Raw genomic sequence first — 15,767 nt, forward strand, 5'->3', positions numbered from 1 at the left:
GATCTTGCAGAGTCTCCTCCTCACCCCACAATTCAAGGAGGGACTCTATCTCCAGGCCAGATCACGTTGGGGCGTGCCTCTTCATCCCCCTGGGGGAATCCAGGGACCCCTCCTGTTGCTCCTTTGCAGGGATGGGGGGTGCCGGGGGCTTGAGGCTCTGCCATGGGTGTCCTGGCCTGTGGCAAGGAGAGCCATGCAGTCAGGTGCTGCTCTCTGGACAGTTTCCTGCCACAAGGCTTGTTCAGGGTGCTTGTAGCTTTACCAGGAGACAGGGACTATAAAGTTGTGATTAGCTGGTATGGAGTGGCCACCAGGTTACCTGTGCTTTTTCCTGAAGTCCTCTTCTTGCGCAAAAAAACCCACTCCTTCCCACCCACACATGCCTTTCTGTGAAAGAGCTCTTCCTCGTAGAAAGAGGAATACCAATTATGCAAAATCCCCTCTGTTCTTACATAGAATCATAGAATCATAGAACTGGAAGGGACCTCAAGAGGTCATCGAGTCCAGCCCCCTGCCCTCAAGGCAGGACCAAGCTCCATCTACACCATCTCCGACAGATGTCTATCCAACCTGTTCTTAAATATCTCCAGAGAGGGAGATTCCACCACCTCCCTTGGCAATTTATTCCAATATTTGACCACCCTGACAGTTAGGAATTTTTTCCTAATGTCCAATCTAAACCTCCCCTGCTGCACTTTAAGCCCATTACTCCTTGTCCTGTCCTCAGAAACCAAGAGGAACAAATTTTCTCCTTCCTCCTTGTGACACCCTTTTAGATATTTGAAAACCGCTATCATGTCCCCCCTTAACCTTCTTTTTTCCAAACTAAACAAGCCCAGTTCATGAAGCCTGGCTTCATAGGTCATGTTCTCTAAACCTTTAATCATTCTTGTCGCTCTTCTCTGTACGCTTTCCAATTTCTCCACATCTTTCTTGAAATGTGGCACCCAGAACTGGACACAGTACTCCAGCTGAGGCCTAACTAGTGCAGAGTAGAGCGGCAGAATGACTTCACGAGTTTTGCTTACAACACACCTGTTGATACAACCTAGAATCATATTTGCTTTTTTTGCAACAGCATCACACTGTTGACTCATATTCAACTTGTGGTCCACTATGACCCCTAGATCTCTTTCCGCCATGCTCCTTCCTAGACAGTCGCTTCCCATCTTGTATGTATGGAACTGATTGTTCCTTCCTAAGTGGAGCACTTTGTATTTCTCTTTATTAAACCTCATCCTGTTTACCTCTGACCATTTCTCTAACTTGGTAAGGTCATTTTGAATTATGTCCCTATCCTCCAAAGAAGTTGCAACCCCACCCAGTTTGGTATCATCTGCAAACTTAATAAGCGTACTCTCTATCCCAATATCTACATCATTGATGAAGATATTGAACAGTACAGGTCCCAAAACAGACCCTTGAGGAACTCCACTTGTTATCCCTTTCCAGCAGGATTTAGAACCGTTAACAACAACTCTCTGACTACGGTTATCCAGCCAATTATGCACCCACCTTATCTTGGCCCTATCTAAGTTATATTTGCCTAGTTTATCAATAAGAATATCATGCGAGACCGTATCAAATGCCTTATTAAAGTCTAGGTATATGACATCCACCGCTTCTCCCTTATCCACAAGGCTCGTTATCCTATCAAAGAAAGCTATCAGATTAGTTTGGCATGACTTGTTCTTCACAAACCCATGCTGGCTATTCCCTATCACTTGATTACCTTCCAAGTGTTTGCATATGATTTCCTTAATTACCTGCTCCATTATCTTCCCTGGGACAGACGTTAAACTGACCGGTCTGTAGTTTCCTGGGTTGTTCTTATTCCCCTTTTTATAGATGGGCACAATATCTGCCCTTTTCCAGTCTTCTGGAATCTCCCGACTGCCATGATTTTTCAAAAATCATAGCTAAAGGCTCAGATACCTCCTCTATCAGCTCCTTGAGTATCCTGGGATGCATTTCATCAGGACCTGGTGACTTGCTGACATCTAACTTTCCTAAGTGATTTTTAACTTGTTCTTTGTGTATCCTATCTTCTAAACTTACCCTCTCTCTGCTTGTATTCACTACGTTAGGCACACCTCCAGACTTCTTGGTGAAGACCGAAACAAAGAAGTCATTGAGCATCTCTGCCATTTCCAAGTTTCCTGTTACTGCTTCTCCCTCCTCACTAAGCAGTGGGCCTACCCTGTCCTTGGTCTTCCTCTTGCTTTTAGTGTATTTATAAAAGGTCTTCTTGTTTCCCTTTATGCCTGTAGCTAGTTTGATCTCATTTTGTGCCTTTGCCTTTCTAATCTTGCCCCTGCATTCCCGTGTTGCTTGCCTATATTCATCCTTTGTTAGTTGTCCTAGTTTCCATTTTTTATATGACTCCTTTTTTATTTTGAGATCATGCAAGATCTCCTTGTTAAGCCAACCTGGTCTTTTGCCATATTTTCTGTCTTTCCTACACAGCGGAATTGTTTGCTTTTGGGCCCTTAACAACGTCCCTTTGAAATACTTCCAACTCTCCTCAGCTGTTTTTCCCTTCAGTCTTGCTTCCCATGGGACCTTACCTACAAGTTCTCTGAGCTTATCAAAATCTGCCTTCCTGAAATCCATTACCTCAATTGTGCTGGTCTCCCTTCTACCTTTCCTTAAGATCATGAAGTCTATTATTTCATGATCACTGTCCCCTATACTGTCTTCCACTTTCAAGTTCTCAACTAGTTCCTCCCTATTTGTTAAAACCAAATCCAGAACAGCTTCTCCTCTGGTAGCTTTTTCAACCTTCTGAAACAGAAAGTTGTCTCCAATGCAGTCCAGAAACTTATTGGATAGCCTGTGCCCCGCTGTGTTAGTTTTCCAACATATGTCTGGATAGTTGAAGTCCCCCATCATCACCAAATCTTGGGCTTTGGATAGTTTTGTTAATTTCGATTTACTGTCGAAAGAACACGCTTGATGTGTGGATGTACCTCACTATGGCTATTTTTCTGACAAAACTCTGTAGCGTAGACATAGTCTGTTTGTCATCACCAGCCACCTAGGGCACATCTTCACAGCAGGGCTACACCCGAGATAATATGTGCAGCTTGAGCTATGTCAATTGCATAGCTTAAGTCAAAATAGCTTATTTCTGTTTTTGATGCTGTCTACACAGGAAGTCTGAGAAAGAGCACTCTTCCTCCGACTTCCTTTACTCCTTGCATAATGCGGGTTAGAGGAGTTGGAGTAAGAAGTCCTCCAGCTCAACATTATTTCAACATGTTGAAATAACTGCTTGTAGTGTAGATGTGGACTTTGGTTTTTTTTGTTTCAGAATGTTAGTTATTCCAAAATAATGCTGCTGTGTAGAGATAGCCCTAGATGCCCCCTGCAACTACACTCTTAGGCTCTGTCTACACTGCAAGGTTCTTGCGCAAAAACGGTTGTGCAAAAATCTGCGGAGCGTTCACACCTCAACTGAGCTTTTGCACAAGTAAATTGGCAGCAAAATGGCAGAACAGAAGGCTTTTTCTGGTGTAGGTAAATCTCCTTTTACAAGGCATAATGACAGCTGTTGCCCAAAAAGGCATGTGTGGATGCTCCGCAGGAATTTCTTGTGCAAATGAGCCTATCGGAAAAAGCACAGGTGCTCTGATGGCCATTCTGTGAATAGCCATCTGTGCTTTCTTGCCCAAGAGCGTCCACGCTTTGGGCTGTGGCCACACTTTTGCACAAGAAATTTTCAAGCAACAGCTCTTCCGCAAAAGCCTTCTTGCGCAAACACCCCGCAGTGTAGACCAAGCCTAGTTGTTTTCTAGCCACTGTCAGCGTTAGCCCTCTATTGGCACAGGAGAATTTGGGCTGGAGAGCTAGTTAGCTCCAGCCCAAGCTCACCTGTTAGCAAGCTTGGACCAGCTGCACAGCTGAGCACGCTTAAGGGGATGCTCCAGTGCGGCCGCCAGGAGCTGTCCTACTCAGACACACTAGTCAGCCCCCTTCTGCTCGTGCACCTGCCTCCCTTGCCAGCCAGCGCTCGCGAGGGGGTGGGAAAGAACCTTCCCCGGATCCGCCTCCCCTCTGAAGTCACCAGCTCCCGGCTGCGAGGGGGAGGAGGGGGGAGCATGTGGAGGCCGGGGCTCTGCTTAAGCTGGAGGGAGGGAGGGAGGGGGAAGAAAGGGAGCCGAGCGAGCGAGCGCGCGGAGCGAGCGGCAGGGAGCTGGATACCCTGGACAGCGCTTTGCTTCTCTCGCCCGCCTGACCCCCGCCAGCCCGCAGCATGGTGAGTGCGGGGGCCCCGGCCGCCGCTGGGCTCTTGCCGAGGGAGCCCCAAAGCGGCGGGGAAGGAGGGAGCCGGGCAGCCCCAGCAGCTCCCGGCCGCCGCGCTGCGCCCGCTCCCATTGTGCGGGCAGGGAAGGGCGGCGGGGAGCGGGGCGCGCCCGGCTGGAGCGGGACCCGCGCAGGCAGCGCCGCCAACCCCCCCGGTGCCCGCAACCCCGGCCCCTGCCACCGGCCCGGAGCCCCCGCCCCACGCCCCGGCCGGCGAGGGGCCTGAGCGCGGGGAACAATAGGAAATGGCTGGTGGGGGAGGGGGCTTCCCCCCCCCCCACACACACACCCCCCCCCCCCGAGCTGGCGCCGGGCGGGTGACGCGGCCCCCGCCCAGCATCTCCCTCCCGGCACGAGCGCGGGGCCCGGGAGAGCCCCCGGGGGCCGTGCGGGAGCAGCCCCGCGATGGACGCTCCCCCCCTGCGGAGAAGCGGTTTAACCCTGTGGCCTGGATTCGCCGCGCCCCTGGCACAAAGCGACCCTAAAGCCGGCTTAGCCCGGCCGGATTGCCCCGGGGAGAGGCAGCGCTCCTCTGCCACCCCAGCCCTAAGGCCGGCGGGGGAGGGAGGGGTTTGCCAGCGGGACAGGGGGGAGTGGCTGGGGGGGATCACTATCGCCCGGCAACCGCATAGGTGGGGCATGAGGGGGAGGGAAAGGAAATTTGTAACATCCTCTCTCCCTCCCAGCCCCTCCAAAATAAAGGTCCCGGATCTGATCAGCCCCAAATTACTAGGGAGTCTAAGATGAACTCGGATGCCAAGTTCAGATCTAAACTGGAATCAATTAATTGTGCGAGTCAAATTCCTGGAGCACTCAGTCTCACTTTCATCAGCTGCAGCTCGCTCTAGCCACCCCCAACACCCTCTTTCCAGGACTTAGGTTTCCTTACATTCATTAGTGGCTTGGGCATTATTGGAATGGGAGTCAGAAGAACTGGGTCTAATTCAGCTCTATTAGTGGGTGAACTTGGGCAAGTTAGTTCTCTTCCCGTGCCTCAGTTTCCCCATTCATTAAATGGGAATAATTGGGCTTCTTTAAAAAAAAATATTTGAAATCTAAAGGTAAAGAGTGTTGTAAAAATCTTGGCATTATTGTTGTGGTTATTTGTATAATGTGACTCTCTCCCATGAAGTATCACAGAGCACTTTACTCTATATTTAACACTTGGGATTGAACCTAGAATATAAACTTGCTTGTGTGTGTACTGGAGCAGAAAATGAAAGGCCAGTAAATGTGCCTCATGAATGACTCGGAGTGATTTCAGAAGGCGAAACAAAACAAAAAGAAAGACTCAAGCCACGTCTACTCTACAAAATTATGTTAACCTAACTTATGTCAGCATACAACCACAGCACTTATTAAATTGCTTGTGTCCGCAGCGTGCATCCTCATGGGAAGTACTTGTATTGATTGTACTGACAGAATGGTGTATAGCAGGAGGCCTGTTCAAAGCCAGTAACAGTCAATATAAGAAATGCAGTGTCCACACCGTCATTGTGTAGACCTAATTACATCAATGATGCTACACAGCCTGGGGAGGTGGTATTGCTGAGCATAGAATTGCAATTATTGGACCCAATATTAAGTGAAGACACTTACACTGCTAGCTGAGACAAAACATCTTATATTGACCTAATAATGTAAAATAGAACAGGCCTTAGCCACAATGACAGTACAGGGTGGTGGATTTGCATTTATCTATAAAAACCTCAGACCTGCCCATATAGAAAGACTCTCTCCTTATAGACTATCTGTGCCATCTATAAGGCCGAGATTGACAGGAAGAAAAGATCAGCTTCCCAAAAGTAATCTAGCAAAGGTCCTGAATTTTAGGACTGTAAAAGAGTCTGTATTTTGGACAAACATGTCATACTTTTTGCCTGAGAACCTGTCAAGTGTGTATTAGTGTTAACAATTCTGTGGTTTGAATATTGCAACCAATTTCCTACTACTGTCCTTTATCGGGGGAAAAGTGACTATTTTTACAGATAAAGAAAGCTTAACATACTGCATGGCTTCAATGCCTGTTATGTGGATTTCATAATGTTCACTCTAAAGAAACACAACTATAAAAAACTATTCATCTTATTTTACAAAATTCTTAAGCTTAAAACCCCGATTTCTAATTCCATCTTGAAACTGAGGCCCTTAATTCTGCATCTGCTTGATTTCCTAAATATTCAAGTTCATGTGTACACGTTATTGACTATTCATAAAGGTATGTTAATACACATTTCTGCATTAATCATGCATACATCTGTTTTTAGAGGATTTTTTTTCATTTAAAGATGAATGTAAACAGCATAATTTTAACACTCACTTTTAGGATGCTAGAGTGTGAAAACTGCAAAGTGAAGCAATTCTGGCACTTACTCTGAAAATGCAAGGATATTCTTATTACATATTACCAATTTGCATGCATATAGTACTTTCTTCAGGGGGCTCCAAAACACTTTAATAACAGTAATGAATTCAGCTTCACAGCATCTCCCTGAGTTTGGCCCATTATTACCCATTTTACAGAGGAGAACATCGAGCCACAGCCAGACAGTTCAGTGACTTGTCAAAGGTACCATCACAAATTTTTGGCATGGTTCACAACAGAACTCTGTGATGTGGTTTAGCAATAAGACTATTCATCCTCTTTAATAGTATGCATGTTACCTGATGAAAAGCCATCTTTCACACATAAAAATAGTTGGAAGGAGATTTTTCTTTCATCCATATGTGACATCCAGAAAGAGCCACCACTTTTGAAAGTCAGTGAAATGAAGTTAAAGAATTCAAAAGAGGTCACGTGTTCTCGTTCTAAAAATGGGGCCCAAGTTATTCTTTGTAAGTTGACCACTTAAGGGCCTAATTGTGCCTGAATGATACCTAGGAAGGCAGGAGGGATATGCTGCACCCACTGAATGGATGACAGAGATGATGCTGAGGTGCATACTGCTTCAGGGCTGCAGGAGGAATTCCAAATGAAGCACTTACAGTAGCATAAAGCATGGCTTAAAAGCCACAGTCCTGCTGTAAATGAGTAGCCCTTTTCCAAGAAAGCTTTCTAAAAGGTATTAGACCTGATCATGCTCCCATTGAAGTCAATGGGAATTTTGCCATTGGCTTTACCAGAAGTAGCATCAGATTCAACATCAGCTACGTTTTTAGACTCAGATGCATATGACTGCATTCAAAAAGTAGGCCTGAATATCATTACTCCAGGTTTGCTGGAGTAACTGTTGAAATCAGCTCCAGTGGAGAAACACTGCGGTCACAAGGCATACATTTGTACAAAAAAATTGATTATGTGGCTGTATGGATATATTTTGCAATGGCGCCTAAGTATGAATATGAAATAGAACAGTTTCTTTTTCCTTATCAATATGAGATTCTTTAGACTTGCTCTTTTCTTTAATAAAAGCCAATCTATAATCAAGAATGGACACAAGATCATTGTATTTCTTTTGCATTTTAGGGATATGGGGGATAATATCTCAAAAAGGAGGAATAATTTGCCCTATATACTTATAGGCTGCGTCTACACTGGCATGATTTTGCACAAATACTTTTAACTCAAGAGTTTTTGCGTTAAAGTATTTGCACAAGAGAGCGTCTACACTGGCATGTGCATTTGCGCAATTGATGTGCTTTTGTGCAAAAGCATCCATGCCAGCATAGACTCTCTCTTGCTCAAGAAAGCGCCAATGGCCATTTTAGCCATCAGGCTTTCTTGCGCAAGAAATTAACATTGCCTGTCTACACTGGCCTCTTGCACAAGAGGGCTTATCCCTGAGTGGGAGCGTAAGAGTATTTGCACAAGAAGCACTGATTTCCTACATTAGAACGTCAGTATTCTTGCACAAGTACTCGCGGCCAGTGTAGACAGGTGGCAAGATTTTGCGCAAAAGCACCTGCTTTTGTGCAAAATCTTGCCAATGTAGACACAGACAGTGAGTATGTAGACATCAGAATTAATAACATAAGTTCCTGTAGTTGTGCAGAACAAAATTAAGCCAATTCCAAATCTTGGTGATGCATTACTTAGACTACAGTAATGATGATTACAAGTGAGCTTTGTGTTCCAACGCATATTGTGCAGCATGAAAACATGAAAGTAACGGTGTACAATACAATTAACGGCCAGGTGTGCAGAACTGGTGAATCAGATCAAGAACTCCCACTGAGATTTTCTTGATAATCAAAGTTATACACAGCTGTTGGAACCTATCAAAGTGCTTCCCCTTATGTGAGAGCGGATTTCAGGTCAGTCACATTAGGCAAGTCCGGTGGCCCAACCCCAGACTCTGGCCAGAGTGATTCCATTTAAATCAGTGCAGTTACTCTGGATTTCCACTTATATATTTGATATCAGAGGCTGAAACCTGACACTCTCTTTTCTGGTTCACACCAGGGGCATAGCTATTAGTGGGCCAGATTGGGCCATGCCCCCTCCCCTCTTGCCATCCACACCCCTCCTGCCAGTTCTGTTCCTGCCCTACCACTTGCTTGCTCAGCCTGTCCGGCACTCCAGACACCCAGCTGGGTTGGAGCTTGCCCTGCTCTAGAGCTCCTTTTTGGGTGAGAGGGTCAAGGCTCAAGAGTTTGCCCTGATCTGCCCACCCAGTGCTCTGGCCAGAGTCTGGAGTTGGGCTATGGGACTTGCCCTGCTCTGCCCACCCAGCGTCTTGTTGAGAAGTGGGATTGGGGCTTGCAAAACCCCCAAATTCCATTGCCCAGCTGGAGTGCCAGAACAGGCAGATCAGGACAAGCCCTCATGCCCTGACCCACCCCTCTCTACTCAGCTGGAGTGTTGGGACTGAACAAGGCCTGTGCCCTGACCCCCACTCCACTGCAGGAGTGCCAACTGGATGGAGCGAGGCAAGCCCCTGACTTTGCTCCTCTGCTGGAGCACTGGACAGAGTGGGGAAAGCCCCTAAACACATTCTCTGGCAGGAATACCAGGCAGGGGGGCAGTGCAAGTGCAGCCTCCCCTTTTTGACAGAGCATCTATTATCCCCAGGGCACTGAACAGGGGGAGAGGAGACCCCAATGGTTCCTATCCCTACCCTCCTATCATTGCCCGTCCTCCCTGAATCCCCCCCCCCACCTAAGTGTCCCCATCTGCCTATGCCACTGGGTCACATAGCAGCTACTTAAACTCTGAATCAAATTGAATAGTTCTTGGATGTTTGGCTTTAATATACCGAAGAGCTCTGAGGCATATGGTGCATTGTTATGTTGCTGTTAGCAAATATTATGTATTCTTCTGCATCTGTATTGATCTGGAAGGAAGTGTTCCATGCATCGTGGACCTACTTGCATTGCAAAAGAACTCAGCCTAATGAAAAAAACAAGAATAAAAATGCATCCCTGGGTTTTTACCAAAATTTATTTAGGTGCATGCAAATCGAATAAAAATAATGTAGTGTGGTTTGCTTTCTCAGCAAGAGTGAGGAAAAAATATGGCTTTAACGAGAGTACACTCAGGGCAGAAGTCTTGCCTGAGTAAAAATTCCCCTTGGACCAAATTTATTTCTGAAGTAAATTAAATTACACGAGGGATAAATCTGACCTAGCAACTTCAATGGGACTTTTACCAAATAAATGTCTTGAAGTGCCATTTACCATTGACTTAAATGGGAAAAGAACTAGTTGGTTAAAATATAACTAGAACTGTTGATCCACATCTGAGAGGCAATGCTGGCTTACAGCCTTCAGATGAGTCAGGGCAAGGATATGGTGACAATGACGGAATCGTGGACAGCTGCCTTAAGGCAAACATGGTGACCCAAGTGACAATGATTCAAAGTTAAATATGTGACCAGAGCGAGCTAAAAAAAAAAAATCAGTGAAGAATATGGATAGCTGCCCCAAGAGTAGTGAGCACTTAAATAATTGGGCTGTGTCTAGACTGTCATGATTTTCCAGAAATGCTTTTAATGGAAAAGTTTCCCATTAAAAGCATTTTTGGAACAGAGCATCTAGATTGACACATACGCTTTTCCGCAAAAGCACTTTTTGCAGAAAAGCGTCCGTGCCAATCTAGATGCGTTTTTCCACAAAAAAGCCCCTATCGCCATTTTTGCTGAGCTGTCTACACTGGCCCTTTTGCGCAAAAGTTTTGCACAAGAGTGGCCCTTTTGCGCAAAAGGACTTTTGCCCGAACGGGAGCAGCATAGTATTTCTGCATGAACACTGACAATCTTACATGAGATCATCAGTGCTTTCGCGGAAATTCAAGTGGTCAGTGTAGACAGCTGGCAAGTTTTTCCGGAAAAGTGGCTGATTTTCCGAAAAAACTGGCCAGTCTAGACACAGCCCTGTTCTGTCTTTTTCATTGGTGTAAGCACAGCAATGTTATCAGGTGTCCTACTTAGCAAGAAACTTGGCGCCATGGAGCACACATCTGCTTTCACTTGAGTCCAGTGTCATTGATCTCCCTGTTGGGCTGATGTGATTTGTGGGCCAAACTCTGCTCCATGTGGATAAATACTTATTTTTTTCCTTTTATTTTGTTGAAGAAGCAAATCTAAATCTAGGACATCAGACTAGAGGATTATGATGTTCCTTTCTGAACTTAAAGTCTGTGAGCTTTTGCTATATTTTGCCTACACTGAACTCTTGGAATGAAATAATAGATGTGCTGGTCCAGATTTTCAGCTAGTATAACTTAGTTTGGCCCTACTGACTTCAGGGGATATTTGCCAAGTTACATCAATTGAAGATCTGAATCATAGAATCATAGGGCTGGAAGAGACCTCAGGAAGTCCAGCCCACTGCCCAAGGCAGGACCAATCCCAACTAAATCAACCCAGCCAGGGCTTTGTCAAGCCGAGACTTAAAAACCTCTAGGGATGGAGATTCCACCACCTCCCTAGGTAACCCATTCCAGTACTTCACCACCAACCTAGTGAAATATTTTTTCCTAATATCCAACCTACACTTCTCCCACTGTAACTTGAGACCACTGCTCCTTGATCTGCCAACCGCCACTACTGAGAATAGCCTTTCTCCAGCCTCTTTGGAACCTCCCATCAGGAAGTTGAAGGCTGCTGTCAAATCCCCCCTCACTCTTCTCTTCTGCAGATTAAACAAACCCAAATCCCTCAGTCTCTACTCATGGGTCATACACTCCAGCCCCCTAATCATTTTGGTCAGCCTCCGCTGGATCCTCTCCAATACGTCCACTTTCTATAGAGGGGGGCCCACAACTGGACACAATACTCCAGATGTGGCCTCACCAGAGCCAAATAAAGGGGAATAATCACATCTCTGAGTCTGCTGGCAATGCTCCTCCTAATGCACCCTAATATGCCATTAGCCTTCTTGGCTGCAAGGGCACACTTTTGACTCATATCCAGCTTTTCATCCACTGTAATCCCCAGGTCCTTTTCTGCAGAACTGCTACTTAGCCAGTCGGTCCCCAGCTTGTAACAATGCTTGAGATTCTTCCGTCCCAAGTGCAAGACTCTGTTGAACCTCGTCAGATTTCTTTTGCCCCAATCCTCTAATCTGTCCAGGTCACTCTGGACCCTATCCCTGCCTTCCAGCGTGTCTACGTCACCCCCTAGCTTAGTGCCATCTGCGAGCTTGCTGAGGGTGCAATCCATCCCCTCATTCAGATCATTAATAAAGCTGTTGAACAAAACCAGTCCAAGAACAGATCCTTGGGACACTCCGCTAGAAACCGACCGCCAACCTGACATCGAGCCGTTGATCACTACCCGTTGGGCCCGACAGTCTAGCCAGCTTTCTATCCATCTTACAATCCATTTATCCAATCCATATTCCCTTTACTTGCTGGCAAGAATATTTTGGGAGATGGTATCAACAGCTTTGCTAAAGTCAAGGTATATCACATCCACTGACTTTCCCATATCTGCAGAGCCAGTTACCTCATCATAGAAACTAATCAGATTGGTCAGGCATGACTTGCCCTTTGTGAATCCATGTTGACTATTCCTGATCATTTTGCCCTCTTCCAAGTGCTTCAAAATGGATTCCTTGAGGATCCCCTCCATGATTTTTCTGGGGACAAAGGTAAAGCTGATTGCTCTGTAGTTCCCTGGATTGTCCTTCTTCCCTTTTTAAAGTATGGGCACTACATTTGTCTTTTTCCAATCATCTGGGATCTCTCCTGATCTCAATGAGTTTTCAAAGATCATAGAATCATAGAATCATAGAATAATAGGACTGGAAGGGACCTCAAGAGGTCATCGAGTCCAGCCCCCCGCCTTCAAGGCAGGACCAAACTCCGTCTACACCATCCCTGACAGATGTCTATCCAACCTGTTCTTAAATATCTCCAGAGAGAGAGATTCCACCACCTCCCTTGGCAATTTATTCCAATATTTGACCACCCTGACAGTTAGGAATTTTTTCCTAATGTCCAATCTAAACCTCCCCTGCTGCACTTTAAGACCATTACTCCTTGTCCTGTCCTCAGAAACCAAGAGGAACAAATTTTCTCCTTCCTCCTTGTGACACCCTTTTAGATATTTGAAAACCGCTATCATGTCCCCCCTTAATCTTCTTTTTTCCAAACTAAACAAGCCCAGTTCATGAAGCCTGGCTTCATAGGTCATGTTCTCTAAACCTTTAATCATTCTTGTCGCTCTTCTCTGTACCCTTTCCAATTTCTCCACATCTTTCTTGAAATGTGGCGCCCAGAACTGGACACAGTACTCCAGCTGAGGCCTAACGAGCGCAGAGTAGAGCGGCAGAATGACTTCACGAGTTTTGCTTACAACACACCTGTTGATACAACCTAGAATCATATTTGCTTTTTTTGCAACAACATCACACTGTTGACTCATATTCAACTTGTGGTCCACTATGACCCCTAGATCTCTTTCCGCCATGCTCCTTCCTAGACAGTCGCTTCCCATCTTGTATGTATGGAACTGATTGTTCCTTCCTAAGTGGAGCACTTTGCATTTCTCTTTATTAAACCTCATCCTGTTTACCTCTGACCATTTCTCTAACTTGGTAAGGTCATTTTGAATTATGTCTCTATCCTCCAAAGAAGTCGCAACCCCACCCAGTTTGGTATCATCTGCAAACTTAATAAGTGTACTCTCTATCCCAATATCTACATCATTGATGAAGATATTGAACAGTACGGGTCCCAAAACAGACCCTTGAGGAACTCCACTTGTTATCCCTTTCCAGCAGGATTTAGAACCGTTAACAACAACTCTCTGACTACGGTTATCCAGCCAATTATGCACCCACCTTATCGTGGCCCTATCTAAGTTATATTTGCCTAGTTTATCAATAAGAATATCATGCGAGACCGTATCAAATGCCTTACTAAAGTCTAGGTATATGACATCCACCACTTCTCCCTTATCCACAAGGCTCGTTATCTTATCAAAGATAATGGCCAAAGGCTCTGCAATGACATTTGCCAACTCCCTCAGTACCCTCAGATGCATTAAATCCAGGCCCATAGATTTGTGTATGTCTAGCTTTTCTAAATAGGTCCTGACTTGTTCTTTCACCACCAAGGGCTGTCCAGCTCCTTCCCATGCTGCATTGCTTCGGGCATTTGTCTGGGAGCTGACCTTGTCCATGAAGACAGAGGCAAAGAAAGCATTGAATACTTCAGCTTTTCCCACATCATCTGCCACTAGGTTACCTCCCTCATCCAATAAGGGGCCCACACCCTCTCTGATCACCCTCTTATTGCTGACATGCCTGTAAAAACCTTTCTTGTTATCCTTCACATCCGTTGCTAGCTGCAATTCCAGTTGCGCTTTCACCTTCCTGGTAACTCCCCTGCATTCTCAAGCAATATATTTACACTCCTCCCTAGTTATCTGTCCAAGTTTCCACTTCTTGTAAGCTTCCTTTTTTTTGTTTAAGCTCACCAACTATGTCCCCGGTAAGCCAATCTGGTCGCCTAACATATTTGCTTTTCTTGCTGCTCATTGCGATGGTTTCTTCCTATGCCTTCAATAAGTCTTATTTAAAATACTGCCAGCTCTCCTGGACTCCTTTCCCCTTCATGTAAGCATCCCAGGGAATCCTGCCCATCAGTTCTCTGAGGGAGTCAACGTCTGCTCTTCTGAAATTCAGGGTGTGTATTTTGCTACTTTCCTTTTTTCCTTTGGTCAGGATCCTGAAATCTACCATCTCATGATCACTACTTCCCAGGTTGTCACCCACCTCTACTTCCCCTACTAGTTCCTCCCTGTTTGTGAGCAGAAGGTCAAGCTGCGCATGGCCCCTGTTCAGTTCCTTCTGAACTTGTACCAAGAAGTTATCCCCAACATTCTCCAGAAACTTCCCGGATTGTCTGTGTACTGCCATATTGGTCTCCCACCAGATGTCATGGTGATTAAAGTCACCCATAAGAACCAGGACCGGCAATCTGGAAGCTTTTCTCAGTTGTCCAAAGAAAGCCTCATCTACCTCATCCACCTGATCTGGTGGTTTATAGCAGATCCCAACCACAACATCACCCCTAGTGCTTCCACCTCTAAATTTAACCCATAGACTCTCAACAGTCTTTTCTTCCTCTAAGTACTGGAGCTCTGAGAAATCATACTTCTCTCTTACATACAATACAACTCCTCCTCCTTTTCTCCCCTGCCTGTTCTTCTTGAACAGTTTATACCCTTCCATGAGAGTGTTCCAGTTATGAGAGTCATCCCACCAAGTCTTCATTATTCCAATCAAATCACAGTTCTTCAACTGGGCCAGGGCTTCTAATTCTTCCTGTTTGTTTCCCAGGCTTTTGCATTAGTGTACAAATACCTTAGATAACCAGTTGATTGTCCTATCTTCTCCATCCAAATCAGGGGTCCTCCTTTGTTGCTCGTTCCTCCTTGTGATTCTTCCCGGTGTCTGACTTCCTCACTTACATCAGGGTTTTGGTCACTGTTCCCCAATGAATCTAGTTTAAAGTCCTCCTCACTAGTTTTGCAAGCCTGCCCGCGAAGATACTCTTTCCTCTCTTGGTTAGGTGGACCCCATCGCTTCCTAACAATCCTTGTGCCCGGAACAGATTCCCATGGTTGAAGAAACCAAAGCCCTCTCTCTGACACCACCTGTGTAACCATGCATTTACTTCCTCAATTTGACGATCCCTACCTGGACCTTTTCCTTCAACTGGAAGGATGGACGAAAACACCACTTGCACTTCAAATTCCTTAATCCTTCTTCCCAGCGCTACATAATGCTGTGACCCGCACAAGGTCATTCTTGGTCATATCATTAGTTCCTACATAGAGAAATGGAAAGGTTAGCGAGTTGAAGGTTTAATCACTTTCAGAAGACTCTCGGTCACATCCTGAATACAAGCTCCCGGTAAGCAGCACACTTCTAGAGATTTCAGGTCTAGACGGCAGATGGATGATTCAGTCCCTTTTAAGAAGGAGTGCCTGACCCCCACCCGTCTTCTTCTTTTGGGGGTGGTGGTCGTGGAACCCCCATTCCTAGGTCTATGCATCCCATACCTTCCAGTA

At 45.7% G+C, this 15,767-nt stretch overlaps 1 protein-coding gene across 1 annotated transcript in view; it reads left to right on the forward strand.

The window, feature by feature from the left end:
- The first annotated feature begins 4,136 nt into the window (after nt 1-4,136).
- The window catches only part of ELOVL2 (ELOVL fatty acid elongase 2), a 77,397-nt gene continuing 65,766 nt past the window's right edge, over nt 4,137-15,767 (forward strand). Inside the window, exon 1 of the mRNA XM_075921261.1 lies at nt 4,137-4,258. Coding sequence (XP_075777376.1) covers nt 4,256-4,258 — 3 coding nt within the window. The 5' untranslated portion in view covers nt 4,137-4,255. The remainder of the gene's footprint in view (nt 4,259-15,767) is intronic.

This window comes from Pelodiscus sinensis, chromosome 2, assembly GCF_049634645.1.
Source record: "Pelodiscus sinensis isolate JC-2024 chromosome 2, ASM4963464v1, whole genome shotgun sequence".
Classification (NCBI taxonomy): Eukaryota; Metazoa; Chordata; order Testudines; family Trionychidae; genus Pelodiscus; species Pelodiscus sinensis.